Here is a 27,860-nt window from a genome sequence, read left to right as displayed (position 1 = left end):
CGGGTTGTGAATACGGCGGGTTGTGCATACGGCGGGGTGTGAATACGGCGGGTTGTGAATGCGGCGGGTTGTGAATGCGGCGGGTTGTGAATGCGGCGGGTTGTGAATACGGCGGGTTGTGCATACGGCGGGGTGTGAATACGGCGGGTTGTGAATGCGGCGGGTTGTGAATACGGCGGGTTGTGCATACGGCGGGTTGTGCATCTGAACCCCACAAGGAAAAAGTTCTGCAAGCCTGATGTGTCGAGAACCGTCTTCAATCATGTCTGCGAGAAGAAAATGGCATTTTTTTCTGCTCGAGGCGTCGAGAACAAGAGAAACGTTCCGACTTCTCGTGGAGGATGTTTCAGGCTTGAAGTTTTCATCAGGCTGTGGGAAAACACACTTAGATTATTATTCCATGTAGATGTGGATTATTGATCTTAAAAATAGACAACTATTTCTGTTTGCACAAAACTGGATTGTATGAAATGTACGCTTTGTTCTGATTGGTCGGCACTGATGGACAGGTATCATCAAGCCAGAGATCCGGATCAACAGGATCAGTTTGGGGTTTTATTGTTTTTATGAGATTTGTCCTGTAGATGATTCAGTTGGATCCAGTTTAACATGTAGAATCCCAGCAGGAAGGAGTGTTTTCTGAGACGTGTGCATGTCTCTGCAGTGTGAAGGAGGCCTGCATCGTTCTCTGTCTGGCGGTGGGTTCTGCTGTTCTGCTCAAGTCCGTCCTAAAAGAGACGGAGCTGGACACCAGGGACTGGGAAGGCCGAGGAGACCCCCCACCGGAGTCTGTCCTCAACGAGATGGGAGTGTACTGCTTAGCTCCATGTGATGTGTTGATTCTCCTCAACCTCAGAGCCTCCTGGCCTGGCCAGTAACCCCCACCCCCCTCCCCCCTGCTGTCACATGACTGACCACAGCGCTATCTGTGACCAACAACGTGGAAATGCTTCTGTTCTGTACGTGCAGTTAGAGCTAAGAATAAACTCAGATCACCTTTTCTTTCCTTCCTCTTGTCCTGACACTGACTGAATTCTGGTTTTAACCCTGAAAACAAAAATGAAACGAAATGGAAAAAATGAAAAATAAATGGAAAATTCTCTATTAATCCCAAAAGGCAAATTCAATAAATAAAAACAAATAAAAAGAAAACTTCCCAAATAAATAACAGAAAGGAGACAGAGATCAAGGATCCAATCAGCTTCTGAAACCATTCTGACCATGTCCAGAAAACCATGGAGGATTTCTGGACATGTCTAACAGAGGAGCGCGCTGGATGGATAATCAACTCAAGTCCCATTGTAATGTATTACTAAAATGTATATTCTTCATACCCACCCCAGTTTGAATGAACTCCCATCCCTCAATTACTGTTTTTAACTGAATGTAGGAATAAAACCATCGATAGGATATAAATATATGCCTTGATGCTTCACATTATACATCCCTTCAAGCATAGGAACATCTCAGGATCATCCTAGTCTAGGTCTCTCTCCTAAACCTGTTGCCTCTGTGATCCAACCATGGATGGATGACTTAACTTACATCAGGATTTCAGTGAAAGATTCATTTTCAACTTCTTTTTGTCTCATTTTACAAATGATCAGTGTTTCTGTTGGCCTAACTGGAATGTTTAATCTTCATGTTTAGAAAATGTGAATGAAGAATTCTTACCTCATGAAATGCGAAGCTGCACAGCGCAGCAGAGTTATCAGGTCCATCCCAGCTCAGCCAGACCAGTCCAATTTACAGCTGTTGGACTGGGTATATTAAATAAAATGGGATTTTTTTTAAAACTGAGTAGACCTGGAACATTGGGGCACTGTTTTCTTTATCAAAGTTTATTTATATAGCACTTTTCATACAAAAATAACAGAGTGCTAAAAAGCTATATAAAGCAAACATAAAACAAGGTTAAAACATGCCTTCACATACAAAAATTATAGAATTTACCCAAAGTCTAACACATATGCTCACTTTTCACACACACACTCACATAGATAAAACACATTAAACATTCTCAAACCAATCTTAGGGATCCACATTGGGACACTAATCATGACTGCCTCAAAAAAAAAAACATAAAATTCAACAAGGTAAATAATTTAAATGACAAAAAAGTCTAAAAATAGAACTTATTAAAAGCCCGATTAAAAAGATGGCTCTTGAGCCGACGTTTAAAAACCTCAACAGTATCCATCATCCTCAGGTCCTCCTGCAGACTGTTCCACAAATGTGGAGCATAAAAACAAGACTCACCGTGAGTCTTTGTTAAAATGTTTGGAATTTGTAAAAGTCACCTATTAGAGGACCTGAGGGCCCTGGGTGGCTCGTAGTTCCTGAGGATATCCAATAAATAAGAAGGCCCAAGGCCATTAAGAGTCTTAAAAACCAGTAGTAAAAGCTTAAAATAAACCCTGAAGCACACTGGAAGCCAATGCAGAGACTTTAGGATGGTAATGTATGCTCTCCCTCTCTAAGCAAACGTGCAGCAGCGATTCTGCAGCAACTGCAGAGGTGCTGAAGTTTTGGCTGGGAGACCAGAAAGAAGAGCATTACAATAATCCATCCTACAGGTGTGTGATGGGCCGAGCAGTGAAGCAGTCAGGCACAGGTTGAAAGTTGGAAAAAAAAAAGGGGGGGGTTTTATTTTGACCCAAAAAAAGAAAAAGTTCTTTGAACACAAATGAATAAATCAGGCCTATAAAAGAGTTCAACTTAACAAAACTATAATCAAAGAATTTGTAACATAAGTAACTCAAACAAAATGAAACAAACTGACCTAACAAATGACACACAAGGGTAAACTTAAATAGTGGCTGATCAGCCCAAACAAAAGACAAAGGGGATGAGACCCAAAAACAAAGCTAAATGAACAGAAGAAAACTCTAAATTCCCCCTCCCATCTCTCCCACTGGTTTGGTCCACTTAGTTGGCTCCACCCCGTGGCCACCTGCTGGTTCACAGCCAAGGGACTGGAGCCACTGGAACTCAAGGAACAAACCCCAAATGAAAACCATTCCATCACAACAAGCTAAAATACACGCTCTTTCAGAATATTTGTGATGCTCTGTGAAATGGATGTCTGATAAAAAAATATTGGTCTGCAAATTAAATCCTGGTTAAACAAAAATAAATCTAAGTGTATGTAATGCATTTGATCACCCATGTGTGGCTGTAGACACAGCCATCACAAGGTGGCAAAGGCGTGGATAAGAGTCTCTGCATCAGCCTGAGTGAAAAACAGTCAAACTCTGGCAATATTTTTCAGATGACAAAAAAGAAGTCTTTGTGACATTCTTAATGTGGATGTTAAACCTGAGTTTGGAGTCATATATGACTGTGAGGTTCTCACTTGGTCAAGGGGTTCTAATGCCAGAGTTCTAAGTTTGTCGTTTAGTTTCTCCTTCTCTGCCTCAGAGCCCACAACTAGAACCTCAGTCTTGTCCTGGTTTAGCTGGAGGAACTTTGCTGCCATCCATGATTTGATTTCTAAGATACACTTCAACAAGACATCAGCTGGGTTGGTGTCATTAGGGGACATGGTGACATAAAGCTGCGTATCATCAGCATAGCTGTGAATTTTATTTATTATTTACATTTATTATTATTAAAAAATAATAAGAGCAAATGTGAATGCCCTTTTATGCTGAATGATTGATACATAATTGCAACACCATTTGGAGAAGCAGCACAGCTATCCTACTTGATTTATTATGGCACCACATCAGGATTTGAACCCACAAACATCTGAACAAGAGGCAAGTCCTTTAACCACTACAATGAGAATGTTTTGTTTTTTTAAACTTCCTGCAGTGTGGAATCGACAAAAGCGCTTTAGATTTAAATGTGTGAAGTAGCACACAATCAGCAGAATTGCAAAAAGGTGTGAAAGGTTGAACTCCTGTCAAGAAGCTAAAGATAATTTCAAATAGTTTGTGAATACAACTAAAATTCTGAAGTCAGTAGTTAAATCATTGCAGATAATCATTGCATAAAACCATTTAGAACCGCTTGTTATCATCAGTTAAAGACTATTGTTCAACTTGAGCAATGTTGTTTCATTTGAAGCATTTTAACAACAAAACTGCAATATTTTACTGTCATTTCTGCACAGTTTTTTGTTTTTTTTTTTTACCTTGAACTAACCCTTCGTATTAACTGCACAACTTTTGAGGACAGACAATGCACAGGGTATATCTTATTTGTGCAGACAGCCCCCACTTTAACTGTACAGATTGCAGCCGCAGCCAAAGCTCTTTGATCAGATGAGTTCACAGCACTCTGTGGGCCAAACTGGCATAGTATCATGGTGGACAATGTTTGTTGCTAGATTTGAACCCTTGCCTTGTATACCAATGCGTACCTGTGTTTTGTTGCAGAAAATGGACCAATCACTGAGCTGATTTCCGTTTTGTCCAATCACAGGAACCGATTTGAAAATATTGACAAAAACTTGAATAACTTAAAAAGTTTACATGTTCCAAAGACCAAAAATCACAGCACATATCTCCCGAATGGCCTGAAATGTTTGATACTTGAATGGTGAAGTGAGATAATAGGTGTAGGAATAGCGTTTCAAACGGCAAAATTAGGCAGAATATTATATAATAATATTAATAACAAGAAACAGCTATTATTGAAATTATAGTAACTGTGAATTGCCATTTATTGAACAATGCTGAATGATTGAAATGACATTGCACAAGTGTAAGAATTTTGGAAAAACATAACTTACAGTTTCTCAATGTGTCACACCAGGATTGAACCCATGAACTTCAGTATTGAAGCACTCCTACCCATTATGCCACCAGTGCTCTTGTTGGCACCTTGGCAAAAGTGTTCAGATTTTTTCCAATAGGATGGAAATGCTTTTTTTTCCCACTTCCAGCGGTGTGTTAGTGGGATTGCAAAAAGATAATTAAACTCCAGTGAAGATCTAAAAGACTTTATTGTTCAATACAAACAACTTTGTTTAATGTGATCTAAATTTAATCAAAGTGTTGAAATGTTGCAAGCAGCATTGTGGGAACTAAACCTTAAAATTGAACTGTGACATTATCAAATAAATTCCTTTGCTCCTTGAAGTGTGCAGCTTACACCAATAGTTCACATGGAGCAGTTTACAACACTCCATGCAATCACACAAGCAACAGCCTCCAAATGACAACACTGCTAGTTAAATGCTGCATTTGAACCTGTGCCTTGACCATGTGTATATGCGTACCTGTGCACAAATAAGACCAATCACTGAGCTGACTTCCGTTTTGTCCAATCACAGGAAAGAATTTGTAAATTTGACAAAAACCTGAATAACTTGAAAAGTTTGAATATTAGAGAGACCAAAACTAATAGAACAGTTTTATACTTGAATGGCTAAACTGAGACAAAAGGTGTAGGAGGAGCAGAGTTCCAAACATTTAGAAAGACGAAGGAGACCGGGAGCTTGATGAATCAGACACTGCAAACTGTTGCAGAGCTCCGAACCCCTGTTGAAGCAGTTTTCAGCTCATTATGCAAAAACCGACCAATTGTCGAGCTGAATTTTTTCAACGTCCAATCCGAATTTGGTTTGAAGGACTCTCGTCCAATCACTTGGCTGAATTTATTTTTACAAAATGCTAAAAATCTAAAAAACTACAAAGATCTGAAATTACAAAAGTCGTAGCACACGTTCTAAAGGAGCTGCACAGTTTAAGATCTGAATTATTGAATCGACCTGAACGGCGCATAGGGAGTAATGCACCAAAGTTTGTCGGAATAATAATAAAAATGGCCGAAAAGGAGCTCAATAATGTGAATGCCCCATGGGCACTTACATTAATAAGATAGAAAGAACAGGAACTCAATAATGTGAATGCCCTATGGGCAGGTGAAGTGCTGTTTCACTCCACCATCGCAGGGGGCGACCGTGCTATTTCTCACAGCGTCAGCCACCATAAAAACGGACGTAGAAGAAGAACATTAATTTTTTTTTTTTCTCCAAGATGGCGTCAGTGCAGTTAACAGACGAGGAGCTGTTTTCCCAGTTAAAACGCTTCGGCGTCTCTCCGGGCCCGGTCACCGAGAACACCCGTCCGGTCTATCTGAAGAAGCTGAAGAAACTCCGGGAGGAGCAGCAACAACGAGGATCCAGACTCAGTAAGACCCGCTGCAGCGGAACCAGTACAACTGGTAGCATGGCGTCATCAGGGCCAGTCAGACATGACGTCACGCGCCCCAGCGCGAGCAGGAGACCGGGCCGGAAGTGCTCCGTCCTCGGCTTCAGCTCTGACGAGTCTGACGCTGAAGCTCCGCTGAAGAGGAAGGGCCTGGACCCCAGCGGAAGGCCGGACCGGGACCCCGGCGAAAGGCCGGACCGGAGCGCTGGTTTCCCGCAGGGTAAACCGGGGACACCGCTGGCCGGGGGCCGGGTTCCGAACAGCAGCTCGTCCCCGGGTCCAGACGGACGGAGGAGTGGCTCTCTGAGCTGGGGGGTTGCCGGGAGATCCAGGCGCTGCGGCGGGGACGAGGAAGAGGCAGGGAACCCGCGGTCCGTCAATGGTCGCGGTGCGTCCCGGCTGAACAGCAGCCAGCTGGCCGGGGAGTTCTCCGACTCTGAGGAGGAGGAAGCGGGGGGCACCGGGGCCCGAGACCCGGAGCGGAGGAGGCTGGAAGTCCGGCGGAGCCACCCGGTCGGAGACCAGAAGGGAGTATACCCCGGAGGGAGGAACAGTGCGGTGAATCCGCACGGGACTGGGGGAATGGTGGGAAGGGATGAGGAGGACGAGGAGGCGAAGCCGGGGAAGATGGACCTCCGGAGCCACACGGTTCCCAGGAAGTCCTTCCACGTGTCCCTCCTGGAAAACCAAGCAGGGAACTCTGATAAAAACCACCACTTAGAAGGCGAAGACGGAGCCCTGAGGAGTAATGACACCAAGACGTGGAGCGCGGGTCTGAGGCCGCGGTTCTCCGGCTACAGCAGCCCCCCGGGACCCCCGGGTCCGGGCTGCAGGGACAACCACTCCAACCACACCCCCGCTCCCAACCACTCCTACAGCCAGCTGGGGAAGAAGAAGCTGTCCGTCCCGGAGGATGAGCTTCTGCTACAGTTTAAAAGGGAAGAGCTGGCCTCCTCCGGGAGCTTCAGCGCCCACTACCTGTCCATGTTCCTGCTCACGGCCGCCTGCCTCTTCTTCCTGCTCCTCGGCCTGGTCTACCTCCGGATGAGGGGCTCCGGGCCTGTGGATGGTGTCGGTAGGTTTCCTCCAGAAACTAGTCCCTTTAGGTCCAGGCAGGATCCAGTTTCCCCCACAGCAGCAGACTGTGGAAGAGCCCCATACACTTTATCATGTTGTTCTGGTTCTGGTCCAACTGGTGTTGAGCGACAATCCTGCAGGACTTAAAGCTGTTATTAACCACAGATTGTTTTTAGTTTACTAACCAGCTCCAGTATCTTATCTAGCTGGTTGGGCTGTGTTAACGTCTCCACACAAACTGGACCTCCGCCTGGGAAACATCCAGCATGACCCGTTTAAATGCTCTACTGCTTGGTTTGACATCTTTCTCTCTGCGGGTCAGAACCGGGTCCTGGTAGGTAGAAGGATCTGGGTTCTCATCACATGTCTGGACAAACATGTTGTGTCTGGATTATAAACCTCCTGGACGGGATGGAGATGCTGGAAAACCTCCGTAGACCAGCTTCAGCACTGGTGTAGAACTCCGGTCGCTGACCTGTAGGGTTTTGTTGTTTCCCTGCTCCGATGCATCTGACCTGTCAAATGGATCGCACAGCGACCCGTTAGGTTCAGTCAGGTGTATTGAAGCAGGGAAACAACTTGTGGACCAGAGTTTGATCTCACTGACCAGAATGGGGAATGTGTCCGTCCCAGTTTGGCCTGCGGAGTTCCAGTACTGGGGAAACGTAGGGACAGCTCGGGGCTGCTGAACGTCTGGAGCTGGAACATGTGGGGGTCCTCTATGCAGTTCTGGACCAGTAACAGCAGTAGATAATGTACTGGACCTGTCCTTCCTCATGTTCAGTCCTGAGTGGGTGTGGTTTCAGGGTTTGGTCTGGTGTCTGAATGGGAAGAAAACACTGGTTTACTGAGCATGCTCTGTCTCTCTTCCTCGCAGTTAAGAGCCACCCGTTTGGCAGCGACTTCGACTCCACATATGTGAGTACAAACACCTTCAGGCTGAGTCAGAGATGCTGCGACTGATCAGGCGACGCTGATGTTCTGTCTGGAAAAAGTTTCTTTCTGAAAGGCTGTGAAAACATGCAGGTTTACTTGTTTCCATGGTTTATTCTGCAGGACGCAGCGGAGAAAGATGCCATCCTGAAGCTGCTGCTCTGTCTCCACGACCACCTAGCCGTCGTCGCAGGTAGGTCCTCGCCGCCTGCAGGACACGCCCCGCCTGCAGGACACGCCCCGCCTGCAGGACACGCCCCGCCTGCAGTGACTCACTTTTCACTCCCTGTATTATTTAAACTCTTTAACATTTATTCTAATAGTTAATTATATCTACACACACGTACATGTTCGGCAGTATAATATCCGTATCATGACCCTGTAATTAAATCCAAAGTGATTGTTGGTTTTACTTCCAGTGTGTGTGACTGGTGTGAGTCCGGTTTAAACCTTGTTTAATGGTTTCAGGCCAGTATGACTGTGGAGACCAGCAGCGGCATCCCAACAGGAGTCTGTCCATAGACGAGGCCTCATCATATTTACTGGTACGGTTTCACACCAACATGTTTTCCTGCTACGTTAAGCTCTGCCTGTCACTTTGTGTTCCGCTCCAACGGCGTTGCCTCCGTCTGACTGCTGCGTTGTTGGAACGAGGACGTGTTTCTCGCTGCGGCGCGTTCCAACCCGAGTCGGTTTGCTCGGAGAATCCGCTTCGTTTGGGGGTAGTGTAAACAAACGGTTCTGATTCAGAGTAAAGACTCGTTCCACCAACTAACTCAGGTCTCGGCCCGTTTCAGGCGGACCAGACACAAAGTGCATGTGGTTCACACAACCAGAACAGAGGTGTGTGTGTGTGTGTGTGTGTGTGTGTGTGTGGGTGTGGGTGTGGGTGGGTGGGTGGGTGGGGCAGACAGCTGACGGGAGAAAGCTCAGCTCACCTTGTGTCTGTTTCAGGCCCAGAATCCGGAGTTTAAAGACTTCCTTCATACTTCCCTGGAGTGGATCATCCGGACGGACCAGGATGTGGGAATCAGGTAACCGGCTAAGCTGCGGTACACCAGAGGAAAGTTTATTTACGGCGTTAACGTCAGACTGAGTGGCTGCAGACGCAGACCGGTGCTGCGACGAGCCGATGGAAGAACCCACATTCCTGCAGGTCTCAGGTCCAGCTGGAAGCCCACCCTCCTGTTCTCCTGTTCTCAGGCTGACGGGGCCGGTAGCCGATGATCCGGTCACCGACGTGTCGGACGTCTCCCGGCTGGAGTCCTCTCATCCTCGGATGCCCTTCATGTGCCGGTTCAGACGAGCCTTCCTCACAGTCATGAGCAAAGTCCTCCTCGTTGCCGTGGGTGAGTAGAACACAGGAAGTAAAGACGGTTTCTTTTCTCCCCCCAACGCCGACCTAAACGCCGAGCTTCAGATGGAGACTGTAGTTCCCCTGTTCAGCCCCAACGTCTCCATTCTGGTCCAGTACGTCAGTATAAATGTTTGGCATCCGCTGAGCGGCTCGGCATCTCGACTGGAAGCTCGTTGCTTCACTGGTAGTGCAACAGCCAATCAGAAGAGCGGGAAAAGGCGTCTGGGATCCAGGTTAACTGGTCTTGAACCGGTGCTTCTGCTTCCTGTGCAGCGGCGGGCTTGGTGTGGAGTGTGGTTTGCTACGTGAAGTACCGCTGGAGGAGGGAGGAGGAGGAGACCAGGCAGATGTACGACATGGTGGAGAGGATCATTGGTAAGGAGCGCCACACACGTGCACGTTTCCTTCCCAGTAGCAGTAAACTGGGAGAGCTGTGACACTAAACAATGTGCATTGTTCAGATGTTATGAGGACCCACGGCGAGGCTTGCCAGGAGAACCAGGACCTGCAGCCCTACCTGCCCATCCCTCATGTCAGAGATTCCCTGGTGCAGCCTCAGGACCGGTGAGTGCTGCCGCTCTGTCTGGACCTGCCGGTGCGGGCTAGACCAGGTCCAGGTCCACATAAACACAGAAAACAACCAAACAGGCAGAATCATTTCCAGTTCTAGTCTTTAGTTTAAACGTCTAGAGGTATTTATGGCTTTCTTTCCCCGTTTCTCAGACATCAGATGAATGTTTGAGGCTTTTCTTTCCTGTTGAACTTTGTTCTAATAATCCTTACAGAGCCAGAACTTAGAGAGAAATACAGTAGTTTGTTTCTCACAGAGTGGAAAGGTAGTAAAACAAGTCCAGTCCCAGTTCTGACCAGCTGATGGAAACATTCACACATTACCATGCTGCCACCACCATGCTTCACCATCTGTTTCTTCCTGCTGGTTGGAGTGTCTTGTAGAAAACTGGCGGCTTTCTGATAGGTCTGGACGATGAATCGGGTTTTAATCTCAATTACGATCTGAGTTTTCATCGATGATAAAGATAAAAGGGTGTGATTATTGTTCTCTCTGCAGTTTCCTCTCCTGCTGTCTTCAGCTGCTAATCGAGCGTCTCTGGCGTTGCAGCGCTGTGCTGTAAACTCCTCCCACAGCCGCTTTGCTTTCATTCAGACACTGTTGCCAACTTGGCGACTTTCTCACTAAATCTGGAGACTTTTTTGTTAAAAGTGACAAATCTAGCAGCTTTTACTGGAGTTATTAGAGACGTTTCTGGTGTTTTGGCGACTGACTTGAAGGCACATATTGTTCTGCAGTTACTGTAAGGAAGGAGCAGCGGGAGCCTCTCCCGTCCTAAAGCACTCCCAGGCGGCCAGTCTCAGTCGGCTCCGGCTGCAGGTCCATGTAGAATAACTGCAGTAGGTTGTGGAAGTTCACCTAAACATAGTTTATACCATTGTCAGTGACAACTGGCTGCATTATTTTCCTATACATAGTTCGGCCAGTTAAACACGGTAATATCCCTCCGTTACGGGGCGTTACCATAGCAACGCGTTAACCAGCTGGTTCAGATCAGCCGTCTTTTAACAGGTGAATGAGAGAAACGCGCTGCAGCCTGACAGCGGTTGTTTGGTATAAAACGTACATCCAGACCAACGTAAAATAGTTCCTATAGAAGCTGTAAAAGCAGATTAAACAACTCAGAACCGTCCATTAGACGGTTATAATGTACGACACGGAGTCTAGAACACCACGACGCGCAGCGTTGTTTAGAAATACTGGATAATCGAGATCTCAATTTCAGTCAAAATAATCGTGATTATGATTTTTGTCATCATCGAGCAGCCCTAGTGTGAGCTGAGATCATGTGACTTGTGAAGGTAAACGTGGGGAACACGTCTGTGCAGCAACTTCATGCTCGGCGAGCTGCTGTGGACAGAACCTGGAGGTTTAACGGGTTGCGTGTTTCAGCCTCTGGCCTTTAGGTTTCTGGTGTTTCCGTCCTGTAGTTTGGACCAAACGCCGAGCTGCTGATGGCAGGAGGACCGCAAACGCCGGCGATACACTGTTACAAAGAGGAAATGGATCGGAGTGTGCTGTACAGCCAAAACGATGTTCATACGCAGGCTGCTGCACCAGTCCGCTCCTCCAGCCACCCTCAGCAGTCTGGTCCAGGACCAGTTCTGTCTGAGGGCTGGTGTCGGTCCAGGCTCGGTTCTGTCCGCCTGTCTGTAAGCTGCGTCTGTCTGGATGTTTTGCAGGAGGAAGATGAGGAAGGTGTGGGAGCGGGCGGTCGGCTTCCTGTCGGCCAACGAGTCCAGGATCCGGACGGAGACCCAGAGGATGGGCGGAGCCGACTTCCTGGTGTGGAGGTGGATCCAGCCGTCTCTCAGCGGTGATAAGAGCAGCTCCATGCCATCCAAAGTCTGGCAGGGAAAAGGTTCGGCGGCCCAGTCTCACGGTTCTGCTCCCAGTTTCTATCATGCGCTGGCGGTCATGTGACCACTGGTTCATCCGGATGAAACCGGATGGTTGTCGGATTATTCCAGAGGTCATGTGACCTGCTTCAGCAGGAGATGCTCTGAAAGCTACAACATGAATGTGTCATGAATGTTTCTGCATGAACATTTCTGGATCTTCTTCCAGCGTTCCCTCTGGATCGGAGGAATTCTCCACCCAACAGCCTCACTCCATGTCTGAAGATCAGAAACATGTTCGACCCGGTCATGTGAGTTCTTCTTCTGCACGTCTGACGCGCCGCCAGGAGGTGTGAAACTGCATGTGTTTTTATGTTTCTGCTGTGAACTGCGTGCTTCCAGGGAGGTCGGGGAGAACTGGGATTTAGCCATCCAAGAAGCCATCCTGGAGAAGTGCAGCGACAACGACGGCATCGTCCACGTCGCCGTTGACAAGAACTCCCGGGAGGTATGCTGTTGCCTCTGAGCGAGCTGCCAGCTCGGTTCTGAATGCCTCTGTGTCACCGTGCCTCTGCTGTCTCCACAGGGTTGTGTGTATGTCAAGTGTCTCTCAGCGGAGCACTCAGGGAAAGCCTTCAAAGCTCTTCACGGCTCCTGGTTTGATGGTAAATGCACTCACGTACAGCTCAGCAGGGGTTCAAGTTTTACTGCTTCATCAGCAGGATTCAGAGTCACAAACTAAAAACAGTAAAATCAAGAAAATCTGACTGGAAAAAACAGAATCTGGTTTAATTTGTGAATTTAAGGTAGAAAGCAGGAGATGAAGTGCAAGCTGAGTTCACTCATGTCTGATGTGACATCTTCATCTAAAGTTACGTCTTACAGGGTGTAGAGCGTGTCCCTAGTTTAATTCATGTGTATTCATTTTATTATGGTGGTATGTATTTAATAAGGGTGGGAATCAATCAAAAACATCTAAATAATCAGGGGCTTTGCAATCAATAAATCTTGATTTATCGGATATTTGCCCCAAAAAAAGCAACTTTTGTCTCGTTTAAATGGATTTCAGTGAACAACTAAATCACATTAATTCTGTTGACTGTAGTGAAGTCTGGAATAATGCCTTTTATAGCATTGCTATTAGCGGTTAGCCGCTAGCTGTTAGCACTTAGCTGATAGCCGTTAGCTGTGAGCCATTAGCTGATCGACGTTAGATGTTAGCCGTTAGCTGTTAGCCATTAGCTGATCGGCGTTAGCTGATAGCCATTAGCTGATAGCCGTTAGCTGAAAGCCATTAGCTGTTAGCCATTAGCTGATCGACGTTAGCTGATAGCTGTTAGCACTTTATGTTGTATATTTTATAAAACACGGTGGGTTATAGGGGCCTAAAATAAATACAGATTTCTGATAAAACTGGTGTAGATGCATTGTTGCAGTCAGATTGATAACGTCCCGCACTTTAAGATCCGTAGTAGACAGAAGTCTACGGCCAGGACCCACATGGGATACTTTTACAGTTAGTAATCAGATTACTGTTTCAGTGGCAGAGGAAACGTGGTGTGGAGCTCTTCAATTCCCAAATGTAACACTAGAAGTCTCAGAACCGTTTCTTCTGAATATTTAGCTCAGCTGCATTACTTTTTCTGTTTTAGTTGCCATGGTTACAGAGGTTTACCTGTTCCTGTGTGTGTTTCTGTTAAGGCTGTTTGAGCTGCCTTTCTCGTCATCAGTGCTTGTGACGGGTCTTCCTGTGTTTTACAGGGAAGCTGGTGACAGTGAAGTATCTGCGACTGGACCGGTACCACCAGCGCTTCCCTCAGGCCCAGAGCTGCAGCACCCCGCTGAAGCCCTCCAGCCTCCACCCTAACAGCCCCTCCTTCCCCTGCCAGCATCATCACGTCTCTGCCAATTCTTCTGGCTTTTCATGAGAGGAGCGCCTGCTGTAAACATGGCGTTGTGCTGCGCCTCCCCCGCAGCGCCACCGGACCCCAGACTGTTTCTGATGGGAAGACTTCAGCTTTTCGTTTAGTTTTTGTTTCTTTTCAGCTGATTTGCAGAGAAGCTGTTCAGTGGTGCCGTGTTGGTTGTCCAGAGTTTATCTGGAGTATTTAAGACGTGTGCATAGACTCGATCCTTCCCTGCCCTTCCAGTCGGACTCATTCCCAGCTGGGAACGCTGCGTATATCCAGTAACGGTCTGTATGTAAGCTTTCCGCAGAGCTTTTAATCTCATGGTTGGTGGAAAATGGAAAGATGGGATTTCTGTGATTTCTGAAGCACAAACTTGAATCCCAACATTTTTCCTGCTTTCACCTGAACGCAGCAGAAGACCGAGCGTCGGCGACGATTCAGCTGCATCGTTGTGGCGAAACGTTTCCCCACCTGAAACTTTTCCCAGAATATATTATTGCCAAGTTATAATAATTCATATTATCTTTACTAAATTAATAATTTACCTGTTTGAACTCGGGTTTTTTCTGCTGTTTGTTAACAGATTCTTTATATCGTCTCCAGATCTGAGGAGCAAACATCAGCTGGGTCACAGTCTGGGCTCCTCCCACGTCTGCCAAACAAATGTTTGTTGTCATGACGACGGCAGGTTCTGGCACTAGCGCGCTCTAACTTGTTTGTAACACTAAGTTCCCACACTACGCTTGTTTATTACGAGAACAGGGAGCCGTCTGCAGATTTTCTTTTGATGCAGTGAACTCCAGTTCTAACTTTGTTTTTGCAGTGTAAAATAAAATCTGCACGTTTCCCGTGTTGAACAGCTGCAGTGGCGGCGTGCAGCCAATGACCCGACTGTGCCTTAAATTTGTGCATTTTCTTTGTTTTAACAGGCACTGTTACTGGAGAATGTAGTAGATAAGAGGAAAACCTGGATGTAGTTTTAGTTTGATATTTTCAGAGTTGGTATTTTGTAGCAGTTCCTTCAACATTAAACCAAAAGTTCTATTTATTTTTCCTTTTTTTTTTTTTTTTTTTTTTTTTTACTTAAACAAGGGTGATGTATTATTTTAATGTCACTGTTATATGTGTTTTACAACTTTTTTCCATCAGTGATCAACCTTACATTTGCTTTGTGAGAACAGGATGTGTAAAATAAAATAAAATGAACAGTTTGGTGAAAGCGGAGAGTTTAGAGCTGAAAACGTTGTGGAAGTTTCCAGCTGAATGCCTGCGATTTGCTTTGGAAAAGCATCTGATGTAAATCTGTATGTTGATGTACTGATGTGTGCAGCTCTTGTTTTCTGAGCTGCAATATCACATTTTAAAACAAACACGAGTCCTGATGTCATTTTTAATGCGGCTGCAATTAAAGGCAAATTAGTTTCTATCTTGTGTTTCTGTGCTTTTCTGGAGAAAAAAAGTGTTTAATATTTGTTTTGATAGAACTACAAGCAGTTTTCTTTTTGACCAAAATAGTTTTAACATTTAGACATGAAGTCAGGATAAAATTGCAACCCTAATTGCACACACAGTGGTGTGGAAAATGTAAATATTACAAGATGGAGTAATGATGAAGCAGACCTTTTATGATTTGATGGAAACGAGCTGAATGTGATGCAGCAACACATCTGTAAACAGCTGGAACAGGAGCAACAAAAGGCTGGAAAAGTGCAGCAACTGGAACAAATCAGAAACCTGGAGGAGCTTTTGACAACTTATCAGGTTGCCTGGCAACAGGTCAGTCATGTGATATATGAGAGGAGCATTTCAGAGAGGAAGAGTCTCTTCACCAATCAGAAAAACAGGGTTTAAAATGTCAGAAAAGTGTTCCTGAATGAAAAGGATTATTTTTGAGGATTCCACCATCTACCATGTTAATATCAAAAGAGTCAGAGTATCAGGAGGAATGTCATCTTCTGTGGACCAAAGCTCATTTAAAATGTTCTGAGTGGAAACCTGGATGAAGATGTGGAATAGTTTGTGGACAGCATGGACGGCGTGTCCTGCAGACTAAAGAGGAGAGGGAGCATCCAGCTTGTTATCAGCCTGCATCTCTGATGGGATGGGGTTGCATTAGTGCCGATGGCGTGGGCAGCTTCCACATCTGGGAAGCTCCATCAATGCTGAAACATCTGCTCCCATCCAGACAACGTCTCTTTCAGGGAAGACCTTGCAGGTTCCACCATGCTGGACCACATCCTGATGGTGGAACAGGAGAACTGGTCTGCTGTCAGTCCAGTTTCACCAGTACAAAACATCTGGAGCATCATGGAAGCAGAAATCCAGCAACAAGGTCCAGTAGAGCAGCTGGAATCCTGCATCAGACCAGAACAGCACAACGTTCCTCTCCTGAAACTCCAGCAGCTGCTCTCCTCACTTCCCAGATGTTTACAGATAATCCTGCAATGTGTTGCCTCACACTCAGCTCATATTTCACTAAAATATCTTAGTTTTATTATTTGATATGTTGTTTACCTTTTACTGGGAATAAAATCCGGCTTTATGACATTTATAAGTTATTGTATTTGTATTTATTTATTTACAGTTACATAGTGTGAACCTGGACATAATCATTATGCTGCAAAGCCAAAAGTTCTGAAAGATTATGTTAATTAAAATAATGTTCTCTTTAATATTACTTTTTTTTTGCATCCATTTTAATCTAAGTCTTCTAACTATGTGACAAATTCCCGCTAAATTGTGGCGCTTTCATTAAACTGCTATTTATTAATATTCTTCACCTCCTAAAAGATTATTTAAAATGTGTTCAGACCAGGGTTTAAGTTTCTGACCATAACAGGAGATGTTTGCTGCCATCCCACCCCCAGCCTCCCTCCCTGCTGGCGAGCACCAGGCTAGGCTACCGCAGCGAGCTCCTCTCTGCCCGACTTCCACCGCATGTCTGCCGGGTCAACCAGAGGAGGAGCACCGCCGCAGCGGGGTTGTTTCTGGGTGAAGTCGGTGCTGGTGTTCCTGCTCCTTTCCGGTAGGTAAACCCGCTAACCTTGGTGCTGTTGGGTTGTTTTACAGCTGGGTTTCCAGAACTGACTTTATTACAGTTTGGCGGGTCGTAAACATGCAGTTTTCATGGAGGTTTAATGCAGAGAGAACAGAGAGTAACATGTCAGCTCCTGGTTTGTTGTGGCGCTGCGTCATGGAGGACAACCACAGATTATCCCCTTCTGACAACTTCTGACGCCACTGAAATAAAATAAAAAGAGAAATCCGAATACCAGCAGATTAAGTTATTACTTTGGGAACATCGGGAGGCAGCTGCCGTAGAAAGTTATAAAATATAAAAACAAACACCTGATTGGTTGGAGGGGTGTTACGTCAGCGGCGCCGCCATGTTGTCCGTGGAGACTTCTCCAGAGGACTGAAGCTGCTCTCTGCTCGTTTTTCTCCTTTTACTTTAAGGTTTTCAAACTGAATGATGATATTTCTGTACATGTGTGCTACTGTACAACATTGGTCTCCAGAATAAAAAATAGTATGTAAACATAAACGGAAAAAAACCCCTAAACAAACAGAACATACATGTAGTACACAAAGGCTTCTTTCATTAATAGAATTAAAAGTTTAGCGTTGATTTGGAGTTTTAGGAAGCTTTTGGTTATTAGACTTTAAATAAAAGGAGGGCAGTTATGTAATTTGCTTTTGGAGAAGTTGGAGTTTGTAATTTCTTAGAATGAATCTGTACACTACTCTTTAAAATGTAAATTCTAGGAGGATGAAACCACCTGACCTGCCAGCCTGATCTCTTCTCCCAGTCACAGATAGCTGCTTCACTCAACAGGTCAGGAACCTGCTGTCTGAGGAGGATTTGAGGGATTAAAATGTCCTTGCAGAGCTCCTCCTGGCATCAACTGACGTGTTGCTCCAGGTTGAGGCCATGGTTGGCAGGTCCAGACCCACAGATCAGCAGCTTAGGACCCATCTTCCTGTTCCGTTTAAAAATGTCATTTCAGCCACTGTAGAGTAAAAACTAGTCTGATTCTAGGTATCTTCATCAGACTGCGACGTAAGACGTCCGTATGACTCAGACCTGTTATTGGTTAGAGATGTAATGAGACTTATACTGACACCAGAAACATTTCTCATTCTTTCACGACTGATAAGCAGATCCGCCTTCTAGCACCAGGTTGGACCCCCTCTTCCTCCAGAACTGCATTAATTCTTCTTCTCATAGATTCAACAAGGTGTGGGAAACATTCCTGAGGCGTTGCTCCATATCGACATGTCAGCACAGCATGCTAGCACGACACAGATGCTGCACATCATGATGAGAATTTGATTTGTAGCGACTGAAAACAGACTAATAGACGATCGTAGACGCTCTGTAGTGAATTTCCGTGCGAAGCCGATGGAAGGGAGGGAAAGGAGGTGAATTTAAAGTCCTTTCATATTTTAGGGATTATAGAATAATCCACCATTATGCTCTCTTCCTCTCTCTATAGTGCTGCGGTTTCATGGCTGCCCTCCTTAGACGTGGGTTCTTCTTGGCCCTGCATCATGCCCTTGGGCAAGGCAGGAGCTCAGTTTACCACCATGCACTCCCTGCTGCGCTTCTAGGTAGAGTAACATGTTAGTGTTAAAGTGTTCTCCTCATATTGAACCATAAAAGTTATAAAAGCATGAAATATTCTCAGTATAACCTCATTTTGTCCTTTAAATCACACCTACACACACACACACACACACACACACACACACACACACACACAGGGATGGCGGTCCTTGGGTCGAACACAGAAAGTTTTTCTGAGACAATAAACCTGAAAGCAGGGAGGCAGATTCAGGGCGAACTGGACACAGGCCGGCGGTTCTGATAGGTCCTGCCAACGAGCCGGCAGGGTGCTGACCAACTGCGTGTTTTTCTTGCTTTAACCAGTAACCTACTGAGCTGCATGGAGAGCAGGACCCCGAGCCGTCATGGTGGTCTTTATGTCCACATTGTGTCTGTTATACTGTTCCTGATCTTGACCTGTGTTGTTGTATGTTGTTTTCTCCTCTTCTTTTCCTCCCCACCCCTTTATCCAGCCCAGTCCTTGTCTGTGGGCCTGCTGAGGGCTGTTTGGGTCTGGTGGAGCAGCCATGTCGGGCTTCAATCTGCTGCATCTAATAACCAAGAGTCAGCCTGTGTCTGTGAGGTCCTGCAGCCTCCCCTCAGGTCCACTGATGCTGCTGTGTGCCTGCTGTGCTCTGCCTCTAAAACACATGACTGCTGTGGCGTGGCATGTTCCTCCTGTCCAGAGCGCTCTGACCTTTAATCCATTTATCCGCTTTGTTCCGTCCACTCAGAGACCAAAGACCAAACTTTATGTGAACAGGTTGGTTATTTGACCTGAAGTTTCCAGAGCAGACATGTTTTTCTCAGACAGCAACAGTTTGTAGCAGATGCAGCACTGAGCTGCAGCCACAAGAGAACAGCGGCGGTTCGGTGAAGAAATCAGCAACCGCTGCATGAAAAGACATAAAAATTCACTTCAGACATTTAATGTCAGCCAGTAGTCTCTGCTCAACAAGTTTCTTTTCATACTTTGTTGATTTGAAGTTGAAGCAGAAGGTAATAAAAGCCAAACAACCTCAAGATGTCTCATGTTGATGCCGTCGAGATGGAAGAATGGCGTCTTGTTCAGGTGACCTTAAGCCAAGCTCCAGAGGCCGGTTCCAGAAACTAACCTTCAGTCTAAAAGTGTGCTCCTGGTTAACTTAGTCTGAGTTTCTGGTTCCAGAAGAGCCACTTTGAGTTGTGTCCATCCACTATAAAAACTCATTACCAGTGAGCTCTAATACCTGGTGTTACCATGGCAACTTATCTCACCCAGGGCCGGATTAAAAGTGCACAGACCCCTGGGCCCAGAGTGTTCCATGGGCCCCCTTCCCCACTGCAACATTGTGAAAATTGTGAATGATACGCTGTAAAAGCATTTCTAACATCTCTCAGCCGGTGGTACCAGTAGCAATACACTGGATACTGTGGTGAAACTATCTGGCTTTTATGTACTTTTAGTTTCATGTTCAAACTGCTGGTGTTTGCCCTACGTTGGCCCCACATGGCCCCATAACTCCCATTGGATAACCCGGCCTTGATCTCACCCCATTGGAGGAAAAGTTTCTGATAGCATCGTCTGAGGAATACTAAGAGGAATTCTTGGAAGGCTGCGGCTGCTAAGGAGAGATGGAAGAAAATGGCTGCCTGAGTCAATGTTGAAGCTGGATTCTATTCTATTCTATTCTACAGTCATTTAGCAGATGCTTTTATCCAAAGTGATGCACATATATACCCTGATAGCACATTGGAGGCAACTTAGGGTTCAGTGTCTTCAGTGTCTCGGTGCCTCTAAACACCGCATTGAGAAAGATGCTGAACTCACACATGAAGCAGAATTTGATCTGGAAGCCAAACACTTTGTTGACATAAACCTCTAAATGAAAATGAGAAGCTTGTCTGTTGACACATTCCCCCAAAAGTCACGTCCAAGCAGGTGTCCACCCACGTGAACGTCGTCCCACTATTTCACTTTGTAAAGATATTTACATCAGGAGACTCGTTGTTTTCTTACATTAGTTTTTTTGTTCCTGTTGCTTCTGGAAATATGACGAGTGTTGCATAAGAAACACATATTTAACCATAATGATTATTATAATTTAGTCGACCAGGTCCTCTCCACATATGTCTCAGCATACATGTGAAAATCTGATGTTTGCGACACATATAGTAAATTCTACTGGGTACAAACTTTGAGGCATCACTAAGCAGTGAGCATTGGTCAGGTTAAGAATATATTATTTATATGAATTATGATGTTATTTATTTAGCCAGGAAAGCACAATTTATTTTGCTAGCGTCATGGCTTCTGGAAATAAGCATGAATCCAGCTGTGTGTTTTTCCCGGGGTGAAAAATAATTATGTTCACCTTGTCATTAGCACGAAAGGTAAAAACTTGCATTCCTCATAATGAGTTGATAAAACAAGCATTGTTTTGGGTGGAAAGCGGACGTTGCTGCCATGATGTTGCGTCTTGGTCCGTCTTCTAGGGTAAAGTCTGTTGTGACGATCGCTGTGATGGCCATACGTTTCCTCTTTAGCTTCGATCAAACAGCACTTCTGTGAATCAGAATGAAGACAGGACGGTCAGCGTGATCAACACACAAGGAAGAATTTCTTTCCTTTTCCATATGATTCCATCATTTTCTTGGTTAAAGATTATCCAAACTTCAGAGGGTTGTCCAATTTGTGGTGGCAAAACCAAATTACAGCTCTGAGGTTGTTTTTCATGATGTTTCCATTAAGGAGAAATGTTTTGGAAACAAAGCATTTAAATAAACCATAAACGGAGGTGTCACCGCCTGGGACAGCTCATTAGAAATATGTCTCTATTGGCTTCGCTTCTCAGACTTGGAGACTCTGTTATCACATACTGTCTGGTTTTCATAATGTCCAGGTCTTGTCTCTTGTCTCATTTTGGGGACAACTTGAACGATTTATTTGTGGATTAAACTGGACATTAACCAGAAGGTTAGGTTAGCTAGCAGCTTTATTTCTAGTAAACAACACCTCCATTTCTACTGAGAAACCTCTAGACTTCTTCCACTGGCTGCTTCCTTCCAGACTGTCCAGCAGGAAGGTCACATGCAGACCATAAAGGTCCCAGCTGACCAGCGTAGATGCTGCTGACTTGTCTCTGAGATCAAATCAAATTCACTTTATTTGTCTGTTAGAAACTTCATTTGCAAAGGAGATGGTGATGCAGACACCATCAAAACATTACAAACATGTCTAAACATGTCTACATAACTCACGCCCCCTCATGCAGTTTGTCACAATAAAAACATCCAATAAATCAAGTAAAATTAAGAGCCACAGTATCCAAATGAGCTGTTTAATAAGCAGGTAGAGGTTGGGACGAGACTCTTTGTCCTGAGTGAGAGGGACCCGTATCTGCGTCCTGAAGGTCACCAAATGTGGTGAGAGTTCAGGTGGTGTGAGGTCGACTGGTGTGACAGCGGCCCAGTGAAACCATCATCTATCCTGTATAACGTCAGAAAGTTGGTGGAAGATAAATCTGAGCTGTGACTCAGATCTCCATGCAGACGTCCGTCTCTTGACCTGGAGTCCTGAGGCGGACCAGTTGTGTCCCCATCGGCTCACTTGTGGTCCCTGTCGAACGATTCATTACTGCCGTGAAGGAAAAGTTCAGATGACCAGCGTAAAATTCTGCTTCTCCATCTCTGTTTAGATGCTTGTCGCTCAGTCAGCCTGACGGTTCAGGCGGCCTCTCTGTGGTTGGGGATTGGGTGGAATAAACACACATGGAAGCCTAAGCACACACACATCCTCCTGAAACTGCTTCGCTAACAGTTCCTCAGGCATGGAGAATGAGTTAAACCCCTTTAAGTCCAACATGTTGGCATATCCAGTTGTCCCTGTGGACCTTCCAGCTTTAGCCATGTGCTGAGGGTTGAGGTGGAGACGTGTCCGGCTTTCTGCACTGTGCATGAGCTCAGTCCACGCCTTGTCCCACAGTCACTTAGTTGCACATCTCTTCTGCTGCTTATTCAGAAATCACTGGTGTGTTTGTGGAAATGTGTTGGTGCCACCCACCAGAGGAGCTGCAGTTAACAGTATGTGCACCCCCCACCAGGAGCACGTAGGACTGTGAAGTCATGGCCAGTGAGCTTTTCCCAGGAGGAGCTGAAGAAGCGTCTCACGCCGATGCAGTTCCAGATTACCCAGGAGAGAGGAACCGAGAGGTAGGGGGAGTTCTAGGGTTCGTCTGTCATAGCTGCTGGCATCACAGGTTCACCAACCCTGTCTGTTCCACAGTGCCTTCACCGGAGAGTGGACGTATCACAAAGACGAGGGGACCTACCACTGCGTGGTCTGTGGGGCCGTCCTCTTCAGGTAAAAACCAGGTAACTCTGGTCATCCTCGCGGATGAAAACCTGGAGATGCTTCGACATTTTCATCACATCCCAGAAGAACACTGGAGAGCAAATAAAGTCAGATGTTTCCATGGCAATATCATTTTATCACTCCTGTTTTTGTTTGTTTCCAGCTCCAGTTCTAAATTCGACTCAGGATCAGGTGAGTTGAGACCTTCTCCGCTGCTTTAACCGCTTCTCGACAAACTGCCCCCCCCCCCCCCCCCCCCCCCATCAATGTGCAGGCGACAGCAGTAGATGCACACATGGTGAAACAGCAGAACTCACATGTAACAATGCTAACATGTAGCATAGCAGTAATGCTAACATGTAGCATAGCAGCGATGCTAACATGTAGCATAGCAGTAATGCTAACATGTAGCATAGCAGCGATGCTAACATGTAGCATAGGAACTTCTAGAGATAAATCACTGAAGTTTCCTTTTAAGGACAAACCAAGAATAAACCTGCTTGACTTTAAAATAAAAGTAAACCAGGTAAAAGTACAAAAAATATTTTATTTAGAAGAAATGTTCTATCATCACTGTGTTTTTAGTTTCTCTTTCATAATCTTTCGCTCGATGTCTCACTTTGTGCGACACCCCTCTGCAGCCCATAATGAGACCACTGCAGACTCTCATTATGTGAACAGAAGAGATAAGTGTGTTTTTGTGGTGTGTCCAGGTTGGCCATCTTTCTTTGATGTCCTGAAGGAGGAGTCCGTCTCCCTGTCGGATGATTTTTCGTATGGGATGCACAGGATCGAGACGACCTGCAGTCAGGTGAGCGATGAAGACTGAGGATGAGGAGTTCTGCAGCTCTGTTGTGATGTTCAGAAGATAACGTTGTGTCAGTGCTGGTGGAGCTAGCTGAGGTTCAGGATCAGGTTTAGGTTCAGGATCAGGTTTAGATTTAGGTTTAGGTTTAGGATCAGGATCAGGTTTAGGATCAGGATCAGGTTTAGGTTTAGGATCAAGTTCAGGTTCAGGTTTATAATCAGGTTAGGTTTAGGTATAGGTTCAGGTTTAGGTTCAGGTTCAGCATCAGGATCAGGTTTAGGTTTAGGATCAAGTTCAGGTTCAGGTTTATAATCAGGTTAGGTTTAGGTATAGGTTCAGGTTTAGGTTCAGGTTCAGCATCAGGATCAGGTTTAGGTTCATGATCAGGTTCAGGTTTATGTTTTGAGTCCAGGTTTAGGTTCAGGTTTAGGTACAGGATCAGCTTAAGTATCGGGATCAGGTTTAAGTTCAGGTTTACGTTTAGATTCATAATTAGGTTCAGGTTTATGTTTATGTTCATGTTTTGGTTTAGGTTCAGGATCAGGTTTAGGTTCAGGTTTAGGATCAGGTTCACAATCAGGATCAGGATCTGGATCAGGATGCAGCTGAAGTCCAGTAAATCTTTTCTGATGTGTTTCAGTGTGGAGCCCACCTTGGACACCTGTTTGATGATGGTCCGAAACCCACCGGGAAGCGCTACTGCATAAACTCTGTTTCACTGGCTTTTCAGCCTCCAGCCTCCACCCCGGCCTCTGAAGCCGAGGCTGGAGCCTCTGGCGGGTCAGGGAACAGCGGGAAGACAGAGCTCTGAGGAATGAGGGAGGACCTGACAGATGGAAAAGGAACGTTTAGTGAGGATTTCTGTGTTCTTGATTTGTGTTCAGAGGGGTAGCCGCCAATAGAAACATGACTCGCCCCAGAACGGCGCCTTCAGACAGTAAGACTGGATAGAAGCAGGATGTAATCCAGATCAAAGTAATCCAGACTACCGGGAGACATTTTAAATCGTCACAATAGAAAGTCCCAAAGATTCGTTTGTTTGGTTAGAATCAGAGTAAAATCCAGGATTCCCATTTCATCATCCTCATCACAATCCAGTTTCCTTCTGTCCATCTGGAACATCTGCAGATGTCTGACATGAACATCAGCAGGTTTGGTTGGTAACCTGTTGGAGTCTTTATGCTCTTGAAGGTGTTTTAGATCCACAGTTTTCTGATGGTCCAGCTGTGTGACCACCAAGCAGTAACCCTCTGGCCGTTAAAAGTGAAGCCTTTGCAGAGGTGCATAAAGCTGCAGTTCCCCCTTCATCCACTAGGGGCTGCAAAACAGAGCAAATCCCCATAGACTCCCATGTTAAAAAGACCAACTTCACAGCAGAAATAAACATGTTTACAGCAGAAATAAACATGTTTACAGCCTGGTTCAAAAATCCATTTTAGGTTTAATAGGTCAGGTTTATCTTCATGATAACTGTGGGGGGAGTGAATTTTTTTTATAACCCCTCCATTTAAAAGTAATTTAATCTCAAAATTCGGCATATTTAGGGGCATGTCTTTTTGATTGACAGCTACCCAATTTCCCGCTTCAAGTAAGAACGTAGAACAACCACGGAATTCAGCCGGTTAACAATGCTTCGCTTCGGGTTAGATCGGTCAGCTTTTAGCTACAGGCAGCTCGGAGATTGCTAGATGTCAATCATCCACCCAACGCTCACAGCCCCCCTCTCAGCTCCACTTTTTTGCCCATTTTTGTTTTTTCCAGGCAACATGGTGATGGTAGGAACCGCCCACCGAGCTTCAATTCAGCTCTTCAGAAACCTACGGGTGACGTCATGGAGATTCCACCCATCTTTCTATATACAGTCTATGGTGACCACTCCAGTCTTCTTCTGTTGTTTCAAACGAGTCAAATGCTGGAAAGTTGGACAATTACGTGTCTTCATCTGTCCATGTCTCCAAACGCTCCCTGTTCATAAAGGTTTCAGACTGGTTTCTGCCCTCTGTAGCTCATACAACCTGCAACCAACCTGCAACATCCCAGTCCAGCTTGACTGGTTTCCTTCCAGATCCAGTGAGGATCCCATCTCCAGACCACAGGGTTCATCTCTGTAGAGGTTGAAGTTTGAATCGTAAGGCTGGACTGGGTGAAGTTGGTTACGGTGTCATGTTGCAGTTTCTCCTCAGTGATGAAGCTCCATCTGCAACACAGATTACAAACCGACAAATCACAAGGGACTTTGATGCATGTCAGGTCTGGAAGAGATGCATATAAAGCCTCCGTAACCGACCATACACAGACACTTCAACCAATCACAGGCAGATGCCTTAACCGATTGCATACAGACGCTGTAGCCAACCACACACGATAACCAACCATGCAAACGCCGTAGCCAACCATACACACACTGTAACCAACCATACACACACTGTAACCAACCATACACACACCGTAACCGACCATACACACACCGTAACCGACCTTTTGGACATTGTGCAGGTATAAATCCTGCTTTGGCCTCAGGCTAAGCTAAAGTGGAATCTGAGATCTGAGTCAGTAGAAAAGAATCATTGAACAAAGTTTGTTCCCGTCAGGAAACTTTGAATCATCAGAAAAGTTTAATTAAATCCTGATTCCCATGTTGTTCTCCCTGGGAATGTTGAGGTGTCTCCACCTTCCTGGGGGACGGACTTCAGCATCAAGTGCCTGATATGTTGTAGAAGGTCAGACCTTCGTTTTCACATCGTTCGTCCTGCATTTTTCCAGCTTTTCCAGGATTTTCCAGCAGTCTGTTGTAGATATTCCCGGATCAGAAACTAAATTAGTCCAGCTTTGCTGTTTTACTAAACTAGATTGTGTTAAATACACCTTCGCTTGCACCAAACCAGTTTGACATGATTGGATCATATTTAGCGTGTGAAGCGGATTGAGTGAAGACGTTTATGCAGATGTTCCTGACAGTAGAGATGCAGCAGGAGCGGCTGTTCTGCCCACTTTCCGTCACCTTGTAGTGTTTCACGTCTCTGTTCTGAGTGCAGATTTATGAGTGAATAAAAGTATCTGGAAAAAATCTGAGACTTGTGTCTTTTCATAGAAACAGAGCCAAACTTTATCATTTCATACCAACGTGGCGTAACGCCGTTAATCTGAGGCCATCGTGTCAATGTGGAGCCAAATGTCTGTCCAGGTGTACCTGCCTCACCTGGCTGCTAAAGTTTCATCTCTAGTTGTACAAAGTTAAAACTGAATGTTTCACATATTTTCATCTCAGACTCGAGTCAAGCTGAAGAACTTTTATCTGCCAGAGTTTTACAGCATAGATAGATGGATAGATAGATAGATGGATGGATGGATAGATATATAGTTGGATGGATGGATAGATAGATAGATAGATAGATAGATAGATACCTTATTCATCCCAAGGGGAGAATTCAGATTCCTCCAACAGTTCCTTTAAAAAAAAGAAAAAAAAGAAAAGAAAAGATGAATAGATGGATGTGACGTGAGGAAGGATCGATGTGACGTGAGGAAAGTCTTCCTTCCACCAGTTTATTATCCCATCTCCAGCAAACCAGTAGAACTTCTGAACTTTTACCAGTAAAAGTTTCCTGCTTTGGTTTCTTCACTCCAGATTTTCTGGCCATAGACATCATAGATACGTAGACGCCTCATTGAGCACTGGAGAGTGAACCAACGTCGCCGCCATATTGGATGGGTCTCTGCTTTCGGGTCTTGCTGCAGAACCAACGCAGTTTCCCCACATGACTGTTTTCTGTGAAACAAGGCACACAATTACATATTACACACAAACAAAACACTTTGCTACATAACTGGTTTATAAACAATGTTAACTCAGTGAATAATCTGCTAAATGCAAATGATAAATGGTGTTTATGAAAAAATATGATATTGATGCTTCACAAAAAGAATTTTACATGCTAGCATAATTACCTCTGCCATGGAGGTTATGTTTTTACCAGCTTTATCTGTTTGTCTGTTTGTGTTCAAGATAACTTTAAAAGTTCTGGACGGATTTTTATGAAATTTTCAGGACTTGTTGGAAATGTGAAAAGGAAGAACTGGTTTAATGTTGGTGGTGATCTGGATCACTGTTTGGATCCAGGAACTTTTTAAAGGTCTTGGCGGGGATTTGCGCTCTCCAAGTGGTTTTCTGTGTGACTTTTGAATTTCAGTTTTGATACAATACCTTATTTTCAGACTGTGTACAACTGTATCTCTATATATAATAAATGTAAATAAAACAAAGTC

At 45.1% G+C, this 27,860-nt stretch overlaps 3 protein-coding genes across 5 annotated transcripts in view; all 3 read left to right on the top strand.

Moving 5' to 3' along the window:
• Positions 1-938, top strand: part of rint1 (RAD50 interactor 1) — a 34,710-nt gene extending 33,772 nt beyond the window's left edge. Inside the window, exon 15 of the mRNA XM_079262878.1 lies at positions 665-938. Within this exon, the coding sequence (XP_079119004.1) occupies positions 665-878 (214 nt within the window). The 3' untranslated portion in view covers positions 879-938. The remainder of the gene's footprint in view (positions 1-664) is intronic.
• A 5,049-nt stretch (positions 939-5,987) lies between these two features.
• On the top strand, positions 5,988-15,258 carry lemd3 (LEM domain containing 3; the record flags this gene model as incomplete). Its single annotated transcript, XM_079263586.1, has 13 exons — positions 5,988-7,236; positions 8,116-8,156; positions 8,295-8,364; positions 8,640-8,716; positions 9,126-9,205; positions 9,375-9,520; positions 9,802-9,903; positions 9,990-10,092; positions 11,782-11,960; positions 12,167-12,248; positions 12,340-12,445; positions 12,524-12,602; positions 13,699-15,258. The coding sequence occupies 13 exons, from the start codon at positions 5,988-5,990 to the stop codon at positions 13,863-13,865; spliced, it is 2,481 nt and encodes an 826-aa protein (XP_079119712.1). The 3' UTR covers positions 13,866-15,258.
• A 1,476-nt stretch (positions 15,259-16,734) lies between these two features.
• msrb3 (methionine sulfoxide reductase B3) lies at positions 16,735-26,663 on the top strand. Of its 3 annotated transcripts, XM_079263594.1 has the most exons (8): positions 16,735-16,872; positions 18,344-18,458; positions 22,536-22,644; positions 22,718-22,795; positions 22,950-22,978; positions 23,500-23,597; positions 24,235-24,445; positions 25,356-26,663. In XM_079263594.1, exons 2-7 carry the CDS (start codon positions 18,356-18,358, stop codon positions 24,403-24,405), a joined length of 588 nt encoding a protein of 195 aa, XP_079119720.1. In that variant the 5' UTR covers positions 16,735-16,872; positions 18,344-18,355; the 3' UTR covers positions 24,406-24,445; positions 25,356-26,663. The 3 variants fall into 3 exon arrangements, with proteins under 3 accessions (XP_079119720.1, XP_079119721.1, XP_079119719.1); XM_079263595.1 differs by lacking the exon at positions 18,344-18,458 and adding an exon at positions 18,927-19,056 and having other exon boundaries at positions 24,235-26,663; XM_079263593.1 differs by having other exon boundaries at positions 24,235-26,663.
• Positions 26,664-27,860: the final 1,197 nt, after the last annotated feature.

This window comes from Telmatherina bonti (genome assembly GCF_933228915.1).
Source record: "Telmatherina bonti genome assembly, chromosome: 23".
NCBI classification, from domain to species: domain Eukaryota; kingdom Metazoa; phylum Chordata; class Actinopteri; order Atheriniformes; family Telmatherinidae; genus Telmatherina; species Telmatherina bonti.
Note: the sequence above shows the minus strand (reverse complement) of the source record. Positions and strands in the feature narration are given on the sequence as shown.